At 62.4% G+C, this 14,353-nt stretch overlaps 3 protein-coding genes across 3 annotated transcripts; all 3 read left to right on the top strand.

Annotated features, from left to right (window-relative positions):
- The first annotated feature begins 133 nt into the window (after nt 1-133).
- On the top strand, nt 134-1,968 carry SELENOW (selenoprotein W). Its single transcript, XM_082076819.1, has 5 exons — nt 134-215; nt 1,018-1,042; nt 1,139-1,192; nt 1,281-1,355; nt 1,444-1,968. The coding sequence occupies exons 1-5, from the start codon at nt 181-183 to the stop codon at nt 1,534-1,536; spliced, it is 282 nt and encodes a 93-aa protein (XP_081932945.1). The 5' UTR covers nt 134-180; the 3' UTR covers nt 1,537-1,968.
- A 584-nt stretch (nt 1,969-2,552) lies between these two features.
- On the top strand, nt 2,553-5,722 carry LOC309452142 (histone H3.3A). The gene is made up of 4 exons (XM_082076818.1): nt 2,553-2,712; nt 3,258-3,401; nt 4,926-5,079; nt 5,162-5,722. Exons 2-4 carry the CDS (start codon nt 3,274-3,276, stop codon nt 5,288-5,290), a joined length of 411 nt encoding a protein of 136 aa, XP_081932944.1. The 5' UTR covers nt 2,553-2,712; nt 3,258-3,273; the 3' UTR covers nt 5,291-5,722.
- A 3,282-nt stretch (nt 5,723-9,004) lies between these two features.
- Nucleotides 9,005-11,668, top strand: LOC309452145 (homeobox protein otx5-like; the record flags this gene model as incomplete). The annotated part of the gene is made up of 3 exons (XM_082076821.1): nt 9,005-9,101; nt 10,155-10,306; nt 11,051-11,668. The coding sequence occupies 3 exons, from the start codon at nt 9,005-9,007 to the stop codon at nt 11,666-11,668; spliced, it is 867 nt and encodes a 288-aa protein (XP_081932947.1).
- Between the last annotated feature and the right edge of the window lie 2,685 nt (nt 11,669-14,353).

Raw genomic sequence — 14,353 nt, 5'->3', positions numbered from 1 at the left:
TATACTGGTAGGCTGCACTGGTTATACTGGGAGGGATGCAAAGGTTACAATGATGCGGTGCACTGGTTATACTGGCGTGGGTGGGAATAGCGTAGGAATTAGTGGGGTGGGAGGGGCCTGCCCGGTGTTGGGGGGCGGTCCCGGTGGGTGCGGGACCGACGTTTCTGCGCAGCCGCCGCCATGGCCGAACGGCTCCGCGTCTCCGTGCTCTACTGGTACGGGGGGGGGCGGTCCTTGTGCCTGGGGGGGACCTTGTGCGGGGGGGTTCTCTGTGCCCAGGAGGGGGATCCTTGTGCTCTGGGGGGGTTCCTTGTGCCCAGGAGGGGGGTCCTTGTGCTCTGGGGGGGGGTCCCCCTGTGCGTGGAGGGGGGTCCTTGTGCCCTGGGGGGGTCCCTGTGCCCAGGAGGGGGGTCGTTGTGCCCTGGGGGGGTCCCCCTGTGCGTGGAGGGGGGTCCTTGTGCCCTGGGGGGGTCCCTGTGCCCAGGAGGGGGATCCTTGTGCTCTGGGGGGGGGTTCCCCTGTGCGTGGAGGGGGGTCGTTGTGCTCTGGGGAGGTCCTTGTGCCCAGGTAGGGGGGTCGTTGTGCCCTGGGGGGGTCCCTGTGCCCAGGAGGGGGGTCGTTGTGCCCTGGGGGGGTCCTTGTGCCCAGGAGGGGGGTCGTTGTGCCCTGGGGGGGTCCCTGTGCCCAGGAGGGGGGTCGTTGTGCTCTGGGGAGGTCCTTGTGCCCAGGTAGGGGGTTCCTTGTGCCCTGGGGGGGTCCCTGTGCCCAGGTAGGGGGGTCGTTGTGCCCTGGGGGGGTCCCTGTGCCCAGGAGGGGGGTCGTTGTGCCCTGGGGGGGGTCCCCCTGTGCGTGGAGGGGGGTCCTTGTGCCCAGGAGGGGGGTCCTTGTGCCCTGGCGGGGGGGTCCCTGTGTGTGGTGGGGTTTCTCGTGCGTTGGGGGTGTCCCTGTGCACGGGGGGGTGTGTGTGTCCCCTTTTAAAGGGGTCCCCCTCCCACTGACCTTCTTTCTCCCCCCCAGTGGAGCCTGAGGCTACAGCCCCAAGGTGAGTCGTGCCCCCCCCCCGCCTTGCTCACCCCCCCACAAGGGGTTTCCCCCCCAAACCAGCACAGGGGTGACCCCCCCTCAATGTCGCTTTCAGTACCAACAGCTCAAGCAGGAGCTGGAGCGGCGCTTCCCGGGCGCGCTGGAGGTGGTGAGTGGCGGGGAGGGGGGGGTGGGGAACACATAGCGCGGCGGGGGGGTCACCCAGGACCGAGGTGACCCCCCCAGTGTCCCCACAGAGCGGCCAGGGGACGCGGGAGGTGACAGGATGGTTTGAAGTGACGGTGGGGGGACGCCTGGTCCACTCCAAGAAGGTGGGTGACCCCCTCCCTGGTGCTACAACAGCATCGCGTGTCCCCCCCCGGCTCCGGCGCCTCAAACGCAGCCGTTCCCCCCCCCCAGAACGGCGATGGCTTCGTCGACACCGACGCCAAGCTCCACAAGATCGCGGCCGCCATCAAAACCCATTTGGCGCAAACCCCGGCGCCACGGTAACGCCGCGAAGGTGACGGCACCGCCACGCCGCCTCTGACCCCCCCGCGCCCCCCCCGCACCGGCACAGCGCTCCATGACGGGAACCGCCAAAACGCCCCCGGGCACCGGGCGCTTTCCAGAAGCTTCCGCGACAGATGCCGGCGCTGGGGGGGGTGTGTGTCCCCCCCGCCCCGCACTAACCGCCTTCTCCGATGCTCCTTTTCATTGCGCTGGTTCCGTTTGGTTATTATTTCCCTCACATCTATTTTCGCCAAGCCTGCCGGGTTGAAAAACAAAGGGAAAAAAGCTTCAAAACCGGAGAAATCAGACACTAATTTAATTACTTCCCCCCCGCCCGGCAGCAGCTGGACCCCCATTCCCACCCCCCCCCCGTTCCAGTCGCCTTCTGTAACGTTTTGTGGCCTTTCTGGAATAAAGTTGTGGAAAATGTGAGGGTCGGGGTGTTTTTTGGGGGTTTATTGTGGGTGTTTTTCATCTCCCACCTGGGGCCTGAGAAACTGTTCCCTCATTTGGACCTAAAACTAAATCAAAGCGCCACAGCGGACGCCTGCGCAGTGATTTATCCCTTTGCCTCTTGTTTTTCCTCATTATGGTGTTTTAAGTTAATACTTTGCACTGTACCAAGGGTGAGACACAACACCGGGGAGCCCAACCAGCGCTAGCGGGTGGATTAGAACATTAAAGCTTCTCCTCCCCGCCATCTGAGCGTTTTGGGCGCTGAAGGGACTTGTGAAGCGCTACCTGAAGGTGGATTTAAGGGCGGCAAAGCCCGGACGCTCCTTTGGCCTCAGGGGGTGACGGTTTTTCTCCGCGGTTTGGGCGGTTTGGCTTCCAGCGGAGGTTCGCCCGAAGTGGGGAGCGGCCCTGGGGGGCCCCGGGCTCGCAGCTCCGCCTCAGACCGGGGCCGGGGCGCCGGAGCTCCGCCTCACACCGGCGCCAGGCCCGGAGCTCCGCCTCACACCGGCGCCAGGCCCGGCCCCTGGGTGGGGGACAAGATGGCGCCGGCCCCCTCACCTCAGCCGACCTCCCCCCCGCGCGGTGCATGACGGGTAAGCAGCCCCCGCCGGGAGCCCGCCATTTTCTGTCAGGAAAGGCGGGAAGGGAGCGAGAGCGAGCGACGAGCGTCGCCGCGGGACCTCGAACGGCTTCAGCGCCGCCGCTAGCCCGGCACGCAAGGTAACGGCGGAGGGGCCGCTGCCCGGTAACGGCGGCCCGGGGCGGGGGGAGCGGGGACTGTGCGGGGGGGGGCGGCCGGTGCCGAGGTCGTCTGAGGAGACGCTGCTCCCCCCTAGTCCCGCCTTCCGCCTGCCGCAGGCCGTTGGTTGGCTGCGGTGGGCGGTAGCACTGATTGGCTGGAAGGCCTGGAGGGGATAGGCCGAGAGGCGCGTCCGTCTTCACGGGGAGGCTCGGTATCCCCGCCCCGCTGTTGGCAGCGTGCGAGCCCATTGGCTGGGCGCCACCGGCCAATCGGCGGAGAGGCGCGTGACGCGGCGCGAAGGCTTCTGGGAGCTGTAGTCTGAGGAGACGGCGGCGCTGCCGCCCCGGTGAGGCCATGGGGGCTCCCGGGGGCTCCCGGCGCCCGGCCCGCCGGCGGCTCCGCCGCTCCGGCGTCTCTCCCTCAGCCCGCCGCTCCCCCCGAGGCCGCGGGCGCAGCCGGCCGCCCCTCAGCCCCGTGAACGGCCGCCACCCGGAGCCGACCGCGGCCTTCTCCCCCTGGGCAGGCCCTGAGCGCCCGGTATGGCCCGTACCAAGCAGACGGCCCGCAAATCCACCGGCGGGAAGGCGCCGAGGAAGCAGCTGGCCACCAAGGCCGCCAGGAAGAGCGCGCCGTCCACGGGGGGCGTCAAGAAGCCGCATCGCTACAGGTACCGGCCCCGCGCTGTCAGCAAACAGCACACACAACCTTTTTATTTCAGCGCTGGGAAACCAGGGGTTCGCACCCAAAGCTTCGGCCGCTAATTCGAACTGTTAGCAATCAGGACACATAACCACGGGCGTAGTTCTATGCGGTGCTTTATTTCAGTGCTGGGAAACCAGGGGTTCGCACCCAAAGCTTCGACCACTGATTGGAACTCTACTACATTTATACAGTTTGGTTACATACATATTCATTAGGGTTACAACGTGTATACTGCATATTCATTAGGTTACACAATTATTTCACAATATCAGTTGCAACACCTTGGAACTACCCTAAGCATGCGCAGTGTCCCCTGGTGGTCGTTTTGGGGTCTTCGGGATGAAGTAAGTAGTCTTCATCACTAGTGTACTTTTCACCTTTCATCACAGCACATGCGCACTCTTCACAAAATTATATTAAATTCTTGGATGATGGTAAATGTACCTTCTCAGCACATCCTATCTTCTCGAGATAAGTACTAACTTTTAGTTTCTCTAAAATATGAAACTCATATACAACCTGCATAGTTTTTAAGATAAGGTAAGAATCTTGGATACAGTTTATGAAGCAAAATGCAGCTAACTATAACAGAACTCCACTACATTTATACAATTTGGTTACATACATATTCATTAGGGTTACTACGTATGTGTTGCATATTCATCAGATTACATCATTATTTCACAATATCAGTTGCAACCCCTTGGAACTGCTCTAAACATGCGCAGTGTCCTCTGGTGGTCGTTCAGGGGTCTTCAGGACGAAGTAAGGAGTCTTCTTCACTCGTGAGCTTTTCACCTTTTGTCACTGCACATGCGCACTATTCCTATACTCATTATAAAATACTCAGGTTTCTTGGATGCACATCCTCAAGGTTTCTTGGATGCACATCCTTTCCGTTCAAGATAAGATAAGGACTTACTGAGAACTAATAGAACTAATTTTAGTTCCCTACTCTCAAACTAAGAGATAAAACCTTGTATACCATGCAAACCCCTTGTGAATCCCCACCCTGTGCAAAACCCCTGTGCATCCCACCCTTGTGCAAACCCCCTGTGCAAATGTCCTGTGCAAACCTGTTGTGCATCCCTCCCTTGTGCACACCCCCTGTGCAAGATCCCTGTGCAAACCCCCCCATTTACCCTTTCCCTGTGCAAACCCCTTGTGCATCCCATCCTTGTGCAAAATCCCCGTGCAAACCACTGGTGCATCCCACCCTTGTGCAAAATCCCCATGCAAACCCCTGGTGCATCCCATCCTTGTGCAAAATCCCCGTGCAAACCCCTGGTGCATCCCACCCTTGTGCAAACCCCCCCATGCAAAATCCTTGTATACCATCTGTGAAATTTCAAGAGAAGGCAAGAATCTTGGATACAGTTGACAAAAGCAAAATACAGCTGACTATAACAGTGTCACCCCGGCTCCTCTGGGGGGTTTGGGGGGGTCTGGGGGTCCCACTTTGCAGCCGTTAACACCCAATTCCCCCCAGGCCGGGCACGGTGGCTCTGCGGGAGATCCGGCGGTACCAGAAATCCACCGAGCTGCTGATCCGCAAGCTGCCCTTCCAGCGCCTGGTGCGGGAGATCGCCCAGGACTTCAAAACCGACCTGCGCTTCCAGAGCGCGGCCATCGGCGCGCTGCAGGTGAGACCCCCCCCGCCCCGAAAACGCCCCCGGAACGCGGCGCTTCGTCCCCAAAAGCTCAGGGCCCGCCCGTGTCCCGCAGGAGGCCAGCGAGGCGTATCTGGTGGGGCTCTTTGAGGACACCAACCTGTGCGCCATCCACGCCAAGCGCGTCACCATCATGCCCAAGGACATCCAGCTGGCGCGGCGCATCCGCGGCGAGCGGGCGTAGAGCGGCGGCCGGCGGGAGGGACGCGGGGAATGGGGTTTTTGGGGGGGGGTCGGGGTCTCTCCTGCCGCCGTTCACCACGTCCGAGCAAAAAAACCACCAAACACGCGACTTCCGAGGGGTTTATGAGACTTTTCTTTGGATTTGTTCCCCCCCCAATTCCTTTTTGTACACTTTTGGTTTTCTTCTTTTCCTTTCCAAGCTGCAAAAAATATATATATATATATTAAAAAGTGTGTGTATGTGGGAGCGGGGACAGTTTTTGAAATCCCTGGTTTTCTACACAAACCACCTGTATTTTTTTGGGTATGGAAAGAGGAATTTTGGGGCTTTGGATTCTCGTTTTCACCCCCCCCCGCCCCCGGCTTCATTTCCTGTTGGATCTTTGTCCCATCTGCGTTTCTCACCCCAGAATAAAGAGAACCCATCAGTGTTCGTCAGCGTCGCCCTCCTTAATTAACCCCCTTGCACTTTATTATCAATAAACCCCCCGTCTGGACTTTAAAATTGACACTTTGGCTCTTGGGGAGCGGGGGGTTAATTTGGGGTGCAGGGTTGGGGGGTTTTCCCCCTTTTTGGGGTGGTTGGGGGGGGATTTGGGCCGGATTACCCCGCGGCGCTGACGTGATTGTTCCTGACACCCCGGGGTTAAATTTAGAGCCCCCCCCCTTAGCCACCCTAATCGGGATTAGGGACCTGGAGGGGGGGTGGGCACCTGAGGACGGGGTGTCCCCCCCCGCCCCGAAAACGCCGGCAAGACGTGGCGCTGGGGGCCTGAAAAATGGGGGTTTTGGGGGCGCTCAAGAGAGGGAGAGAAAACACACGTTGGGTTTTAAACAGAAATAGGGGTTTTTACCTTAATATCGAGCTCTATCTTTGCTTTTATAAAATCTCTCTGCTTTTATAAAATCTCTCTGCTTTTATAATATATTTCCGTTTCTATAAAATGTATCTCTGCTTCTATAAAATATAGGTGTTTATATACATGTAAAATACATTTTATAGAAACAGAGAGATGTTTTCTAGAAATACAGGTGTTTTCTCAACCTCTGACTGTGTTTTTATAACTACGGCTCCGTTTTATAGAATGAGGTGTTTTTATAGAAATCAGGTATTATTATAGAAATCGTGTGTTTTTATAGAAATTGGGTATTTTTATAGAAACACGGTGCGATTTTTATCTGAACGCGGAGATTTTACGTTTGAATTTTATCGCCAAATGATCATATTAAATGGTTCACCCGTCACGTTTTAATTCCAGAAACAGGGAAATGGGAGCCCACCCCCCCACAAACCTCCCCCCAGGCTGGGGGGGGGCAGCGGGGACCCCGAAAAAGCCAATTACCGCTAACGAGGGGAACGAGCAGTTGCATTTCGGGGCCACTTTCCCCGCCCCCCCTCGCATCGTTAGGGTTTAATTAGGGGTTCGGCCTCGCCCCAGGATTAAAACCTGCAAGGTGGGGGTTTGGGGACCCCCCCGGGGGGGGTGTTGGGGGGCAGGGGGGTCACATCTGTGCTGCCCCCCCGATATCCCCCCCCCGCGCAGGGATTAGGGTTAATCAGCCCCAAATCCGCATGGCTGAAAAACAAACTAATCAGCCCTGGGGACACGGAGGCGGGGGGGGCACAGCATGGGGGTGGGGCAGCAGGAGCTGGGGGGTCCTGAAGGGTTTTGGGGGGGGTCCTGAAGGGTTTTGGGGGGAGTCCTGAAGGGTTTGGGGGGTCCCATTGGGGTTTTGGGGGGTCCCACTGGTTTGTGTGTCCCATGGGGTGGGGGGATCAGGGAGACTGCATGGGGGGGTTGTTCCCAGCCCCCCCAAACTCTGCACCACGCTGACCCCCTCCAAAAAACGCCCCCCCAAAATTGCGCCCCCCCCCCCCCGTGTCCCCTGGGCTCAGACGTGGCAGCTGTCCCCTGGATTAGCCCCATGGCAGCAAGGGGGGGGAGGGTGACATTTTGTCCCTGTCCCCCCTCCCAGGAGGACACCCAGGCCTCGCCCACCCCCCCGCTCCGTGTCACCCGGGACCCCCCGTTCCCCGCCCCGGGGACACGGGGGGTGACACGGCGGGGGATGAGCGCTAATTGCCGGCAGCGCTGGATTAGCCCGGGCCGGGGCCAATGTCACCCCCCCCGGGGATTAGTGACATCGCGGTGGCGGGTGACATCACGGCGGGGTCCTACTTAAACCTCCCCCCGCCCTGGGGACGCTTCCCCGCTGCCACCGCGGCCACCACCGCCGTCACCGCCGCCGCACAGGTACGCGCCGCCGCGGCTCCCCGAGGGGGACGGGGACATTTGGGGGGGGGGACGAGCTGCTGGCGCTGTCCCCGGCTTGGGCAGGTGTCACCTGGCTTGGGGACAGGCCAGCGGTGCCAGCCTTTGGTGTGGGGACAAGGTGACCAACCCCGGGGAGGTGTCACCTGGCTTGGGGACAGGCCACCAGCTCCGTCCCCAGCTTGGGGACATGGTCACCAACCCCAAGGTGATGTCCCTTGGGTTGTGGAGAAGCCACCGGCTCCGTCCCCAGCTTGGGGACATGGTCACCAGCCCCAGGGTGATGTCCCTTGGGTTGTGGAGAAGCCACCGGCTCCGTCCCCAGCTTGGGGACATGGTCACCAGCCCCTGGTGACATCCCCTGGCTTGGGGACAAGCCACTGCCTTGGGGACAGAGGGGACATCCTGGCTGGTGATTGTGACTGGGGACAGGTTCCCTGTCCTATGGGGGTCCCTGATTGTCCCCAAGGGGTCCCTGGTTGTCCCCATGGGGGTCCCTGTCCCACAGGGGTCCCTGGTTGTCCGCATGGGGGTCCCTAGTTGTCCCCAAGGGGTCCCTGTCCCCAGTTGTCCCCCATTGTCCCCGGTGCCAGCCGCGTCCCCCTGTCCCCACAGCGCAGCCCCGGGGACCGCAGGGACACAGGTAGGACCCGGGGGGAGGACATGGTGACACTGCTGGGCTGTGTGCCATTGTGCCGTGTGTCATTGTGCCATTGTGCCGTGTGTCATTGTGCCGTCACCATGCCATGTGTCATTGTGCCGTGTGTCATTGTGCCATCACTGTGCCGTGTGTCACCATGCCATGTGTCATTGTGCCATCACCGTGCCGTGTGTCATTGTGCCATCACCGTGCCGTGTGTCATTGTGCCGTCACCGTGCCATGCTGCACTGTGCTGTGCCGTGGTTTGCCATACCATACCGTGCCATGCTATGTTGTGCCATGCCGTGCCATGCCATGTTGTGCCTTGCCGTGCCATGTTGTGCCGTGCCGTGCCATGCCATGTTGTGCCATGCCATGTTGTGCCGTGCCATGCCATGTTGTGCCATGCCGTGCCATGCCATGTTGTGCCTTGCCGTGCCATGTTGTGCCGTGCCGTGCCATGCCATGTTGTGCCGTGCCATGTTGTACCATGCCATGTTGTGCCATGCCATGCCATGTTGTGCCGTGCCATGTTGTGCCGTGCCATGTTGTGCCGTGCCATGTTGTGCCGTGCCATGCCATGCCGTGCCGCGGCGTGCCGTGCCGTGCCGTGCCATGCCATGCCATGCCATGCCGTGCCGTGCCGTGCCATGTTGTGCCATGTCGTGCCGTGCCGTGCCGTGCCATGCCATGCCGTGCCGCGGCGTGCCATGTTGTGCCATGTCGTGCCGTGCCGTGCCGCGGCGTGCCGTGCCGTGCCACGCTGACCCGGTGTCCGCAGCCCCGGCGGGTCCCCCCGAGCATGATGTCCTACATCAAACAGCCGCACTTCACCGTCAACGGGCTGAGCTTGGCCGGGCCCGCCATGGACCTGCTGCACCCCGCCGTGGGCTACCCCGGTGAGCACCCACCGCACCGCACGGCACCGCGCGGCACGGGGCGGGCACGGGGGTTTTGCACGAGGGTGGGATGCACAGGGGGTTTGCACAGGGGTTTTGCACAAGGGTGGGATGCACTGAGGGTTGCACAAGGGTGGGATGCACCAGGGGTTTGCACGGGGATTTTGCACAAGGGTGGGATGCACTGAGGGTTGCACAAGGGTGGGATGCACCAGGGGTTTGCACGGGGATTTTGCACAAGGATGGGATGCACAAGGGGTTTGCACAGGGAAAGGGTAAATGGGGGGGTTTGCACAGGGATCTTGCACAGGGGGTTTGCACAAGGGAGGGATGCACAACAGGTTTGCACAGGACATTTGCACAGGGGGTTTGCACAAGGATGGGATGCACAGGGGTTTGTACAGGGTGGGGATTCACAAGGGGTTTGCACAGAGTGGGGATTCACAAGGGGTTTGCACAGGGGTTTTGCACAAGGGTGGGATGCACAAGGGGTTTGCACAGGGATTTTGCACAAGGGTGGGATGCACAGGGGGGTTGCACAAGGGGTTTGCACAGGGGGTTTGCACAAGGATGGGATGCACAGGGGTTTGCACAGGGTGGGGATTCACAAGGGGTTTGCACAGGGTTTTGCACAAGGGTGGGATGCACAGGGGGGTTGCACAAGGGGTTTGCACAGGGGGTTTGCACAAGGATGGGATGCACAGGGGTTTGCACAGGGTGGGGATTCACAAGGGGTTTGCACAGGGTTTTGCACAAGGGTGGGATGCACAGGGGGGTTGCACAAGGGGTTTGCACAGGGGGTTTGCACAAGGATGGGATGCACAGGGGTTTGCACAGGGTGGGGATTCACAAGGGGTTTGCACAGGGGTTTTGCACAAGGGTGGGATGCACAAGGGCTGTGCACGTGGATTTTGCACAGGGGAGGGTCACAAAGGGATTTTGCGCACGGAAAGGGTAAACGGAGCGGGGGGTGTTTGCACCAGCGCATCGCACGGTTTGCACGGGGGGGTCTCGGGGGCCCCCCTGACCCCCCCCGTGCCCCCCCGTGCGCAGCCACCCCCCGGAAGCAGCGGCGGGAGCGCACGACGTTCACCAGGGCGCAGCTGGACATCCTGGAGGCCCTGTTCGCCAAGACCCGCTACCCCGACATCTTCATGCGCGAGGAGGTGGCCCTGAAGATCAACCTGCCCGAGTCCCGCGTGCAGGTGTGCCAGGGGCGTGCAAGGGCGTGCGAGGGCGTGCGAGGGCGTGCGAGGCCCCGTGTGTGCACGGCAGGGTGCGCGAGGCCCCGTGCACACATGTGCGCGGCCCCACGTGCACAGGGATGGGTGTGCAAAGCCCCACGTGCACGGGGAGGGTCGTGCAAGGGGATGTGCATGGCCTTGTGTTCACAGCTCGTTGCACACACACGTGCACACCCAGGGGGTGCAGGTTGTTGTACACTCAGGGGTTGCAGATTGTTGCACACGCACACACACACAGGGGGTGCAGATTGTTGCACACTCAGGGTGTGCAGATTGTTGCACAAACACCCAGGGGCTGCAGGTTGTTGCACACCCAGGGGCTGCAGGTTGTTGCACACCCAGGGGTTGCAGATTGTTGCACGCCCAGGGTGTGCAGATTGTTGCACACACACCCAGGGGCTGCAGATTGTTGTACACTCAGGGGTTGCAGATTGTTGCACACTCAGGGGTGCAGACTGTTGCACACACACACACACAGGGGGTGCAGACTGTTGCACACCCAGGGGTTGCAGACTGTTGCACACACACACCTGGGGGTGCAGATTGTTGCACACCCTGGGGTTGCAGATTGTTTCACACACACCCGGGGTGCAGATCGTTGCACATCGGGGGGGGTGCAGCTCATTGCCCCCCCAGGGCTGCAGCTCATTGCCCCCCAGGGGCGCAGCCCGTTGCCCCCCCGTGCCTCAGTTTCCCCTCCCGCAGGTCTGGTTCAAGAACCGCCGCGCCAAGTGCCGGCAGCAGCAGCAGCAGAGCAGCGGCCAGGCCAAGGCGCGCCCCCCCAAGAAGAAAAGCTCCCCGGCCCGCGACGCCGCCCCCGACGCGGGGGCTCCGGGGCCCTACACGCCGCCCCCCAGCGCCCCCGCCGGCACCCCCAGCTCCGCCGGCGCCACCGTGTCCATCTGGAGCCCGGCGTCCATCTCCCCGGTCCCCGACCCCCTGGCCGCCTCGGCCACGCCGGGGTTGCCGCGCTCGGCGCCTTTTCCCGCCGCCTACAGCCAAAGCGCCGCTTACGGCCAAGGTTACGCCGGCTCCGCCGCCTATTTCGGGGGCCTGGACTGCAGCTCGTACCTGTCCCCCATGCACCCGCAGCTGGCGGCGCCCGGCGCGGCGCTCAGCCCCCTGGCAGCCCCCGCCATGGGCGCGCATCTGGCTCCATCGCCCGCCGGCCTGGCCGGGCAGGGCTACGGCAGCGCCGGGCTCGGCTTCGGCCCCGTCGACTGCCTGGAGTACAAGGAGCCCGCGGGCTCCTGGAAGCTCAACTTCAACACCGACTGCCTGGACTACAAGGACCAGAGCTCCTGGAAGTTCCAGGTGTTGTGAAGCGGGGGCGGCCGCCGCGTCCCCCCCGCGGCGCACGGGACGCTCCGCGTGGTGCGGGAGCCGCCGCGGCGCGGGGTGAGCGGGGATGCGGGGTGGAGGAGCGCTGCGCCGCCGAGCGTCCATGCACCATGGAGCATCCATGCAACACGGAGCATCCCGGGATGGAGCGTCCATGCACCATGGAGCATCCATGCAACACAGAGCATCCCAGGATGGAGCATCCCTGCACCGTGGAGCATCCCAGGATGGAGCATCCCTTCAACATGGAGCATCCCTGCAACACGGAGCATCCCGGGATGGAGCGTCCATGCACCATGGAGCATCCCTGCAACATGGAGCATCCATGCAACACGGAGCATCCCGGGATGGAGCATCCCTGCAACACGGAGCATCCCTGCAACACAGAGCATCCATGCAACACGGAGCATCCCGGGATGGAGCATCCATGCAACACGGAGCATCCCTGCACCATGGAGCAACCTGGGATGGAGCGTCCCTGCAACATGGAGTATCCCGGGATGGAGCATCCCTTCAACATGGAGCATTCCTGCACCATGGAGCATCCCGGGATGGAGCATCCATGCAACACGGAGCATCCCTGCACCATGGAGCATCCCGGGATGGAGCATCCATGCAACACGGAGCATCCCTGCAACATGAAGCATCCTGGGATGGAGCATCCATGCAACACGGAGCATCCCTGCACCATGGAGCATCCCAGGATGGAGCATCATGCAACACGGAGCATCCTGAGATGGAGTATCCATACACCATGGAGCATCCTGGGATGGAGCATCCCTGCAACACGGAGCATCCCAGGATGGAGCGTCCATGCGCTGTAAATGATTCCCACATGTCCTCATGCACAGAACATCCTCGTGCACAGAGCATCCTCGTGCACGGAGCGTCCTCGTGCACAGACCCCCCCGGGACACACAGGGGGCCGGGACCCCCCCTCCCGCCATCCCCCCGCTGCCCCCCGCCCAGGTCCCCCCGTAGCTCTGTCGTGCCCCCCCCACCCCGTGCAGCTCGGAGGAGGAAAAGGCTTTAAAACAAATGAAACTGTAATAATTAAAACCAAAAGCAGACAATGAGGGGGGGGCGCCCCCGCCTCTCTCATTAATGGCAGCGGCTAATGAGGGGTTGCTAATTGCTGGGGGGACATGGGGCGACCCCAGTGTCACCCCATCCTGGGGTGAGAGACCCTGGAGGGGACCCAGGCGTCCGGGCCCCCTGTCGGTGGGGGGGGGGGGACCCTGCGGGGGGGCCCAGCCCCCGTTTGACCCCCCCGGGTTATTTTTACTGATCTCATTTAGCAAATGGGGGCGAATTAGAGGGATTAGGGACCCGGTGACAAATTGGTCGGTGATCACCAGTGACAGCGGCTGCTGCCGGTGTCCCCTGAGCCCCCCCGACCCCCCATGTGTGCCCAGAGCCCCCATGAGCCCCCTGTGGGCCCCCCCCCCCCGAGCCCCCCATGTGTCCCTTTGCACAGGAGAAACCCGCCCCCCCCCCCCGCCAGGTTCCTTTAACCCCTGAATGTGACCCCAAAAACCCCGGGGGGGTCAGGAGGTGCCGGGGCTGGGGGGGCACAGGGGCACCCTGGTTTGCTGGGGGGGTGGGGGAGGGTGGATTGAGCAATCGGGAGGTCCCAGCACATGGGGGGTCCCTGGGATTGTCTCGGGGGGGGGGTCTGTGTACATAGGGGTCCCTGGTGGGGGTGTCTGTGCACATGGGGGTCACTGGGGGTGCCCCGGGGGGGGTCCCCGCCCATGCGTCCCGCCCCCGGGTTAACCCGGGCCGTGCCAGCGGCTCCGCCGGGCAGATGGAGCCTAATCCGGGCTGAGCCGGGGTGGGGGGGGCGGCCGGAAGAGGGTTAAACCCGGTTTAACGGCGCTAATGAAGGGGATGAGCAGGGCGGGGGTGCAGCGGCCCCCCCGGGCTCCGGGACCCCCTGGTCCTGCCCACGGACGCTTCCCCGGTCCCCGCGGTGCAGGGGCGTGGCCACGGGGCGGGGGCGACGCCCACCTGCCCGCTGTGCGCGCTGATTGGCCTCTCGCTCTGTCAATCCGCAGGCGTGTCTCCACCCCCTTCTTTTAGCGCAGGCGCGGTGCTGCGCTCCCGTGGTGGGCGGGGCCGGGAGCGTGAGGCCACGCCCCTCGGCGCGCGGCGCACGTGGGGCCGGTGCCACGTGATTTGGGGGGGGGGTGTGTGTGTGTGTGTGTGACACCGGGGACATAAAACGGGACCCGCCCCCCCCCGCCAGGAGCATCGAGAGGACCCCCAAGAACCCCCCAGGACCTCCCCCCGGACCCTCCCGGGAGGGACCCTTGGGACCAAGACCCCCCAGAAACACCAGCAGGGACCCCTGGGACCACCCCCAGGCATTGCGACCCCCCCCCCAGGACCCCCCCTAGGAGCATCAAGAGGGACCCCAAGACCCCCCCACGATCACCAGCAGGGACCCCTGGGACCTCCCCATGGCATTGCAACCCCCCCCAGGAGCATCGGGAGGGACCCCAAGACCCCCCCCATAATCACCAGCTGGGACCCCCGGGACCCCCCCGGGGACTGGGACCCCCCCCCGCAAAGCACAAGGATGGACCCTGCGTTTTTGGGGTGAAATCAGCTCTTTATGGAGGAGGCAACATAACCCCTAATTCACCCCCCCCCCAGTTCTGGTGC

The sequence above is a fragment of the Streptopelia decaocto genome (genome assembly GCF_964273445.1).
Source record: "Streptopelia decaocto genome assembly, contig: HAP1_SCAFFOLD_684, whole genome shotgun sequence".
Lineage (NCBI taxonomy): Eukaryota > Metazoa > Chordata > Aves > Columbiformes > Columbidae > Streptopelia > Streptopelia decaocto.
Note: the sequence above shows the minus strand (reverse complement) of the source record. Positions and strands in the feature narration are given on the sequence as shown.

What these genes read in the sequence shown, in the direction of transcription:
- LOC309452142 (XM_082076818.1), top strand. Translation starts at nt 3,274, where the DNA reads ATGGCCCGTACCAAGCAGACGGCCCGCAAATCCACCGGCGGGAAGGCG. An exon ending in AAGAAGCCGCATCGCTACAG is followed by an intron (nt 3,402 to 4,925) that starts GTACCGGCCCCG and finishes AATTCCCCCCAG; the next exon opens with GCCGGGCACGGTGGCTCTGC. An exon ending in CGGCCATCGGCGCGCTGCAG is followed by an intron (nt 5,080 to 5,161) that starts GTGAGACCCCCC and finishes CGTGTCCCGCAG; the next exon opens with GAGGCCAGCGAGGCGTATCT.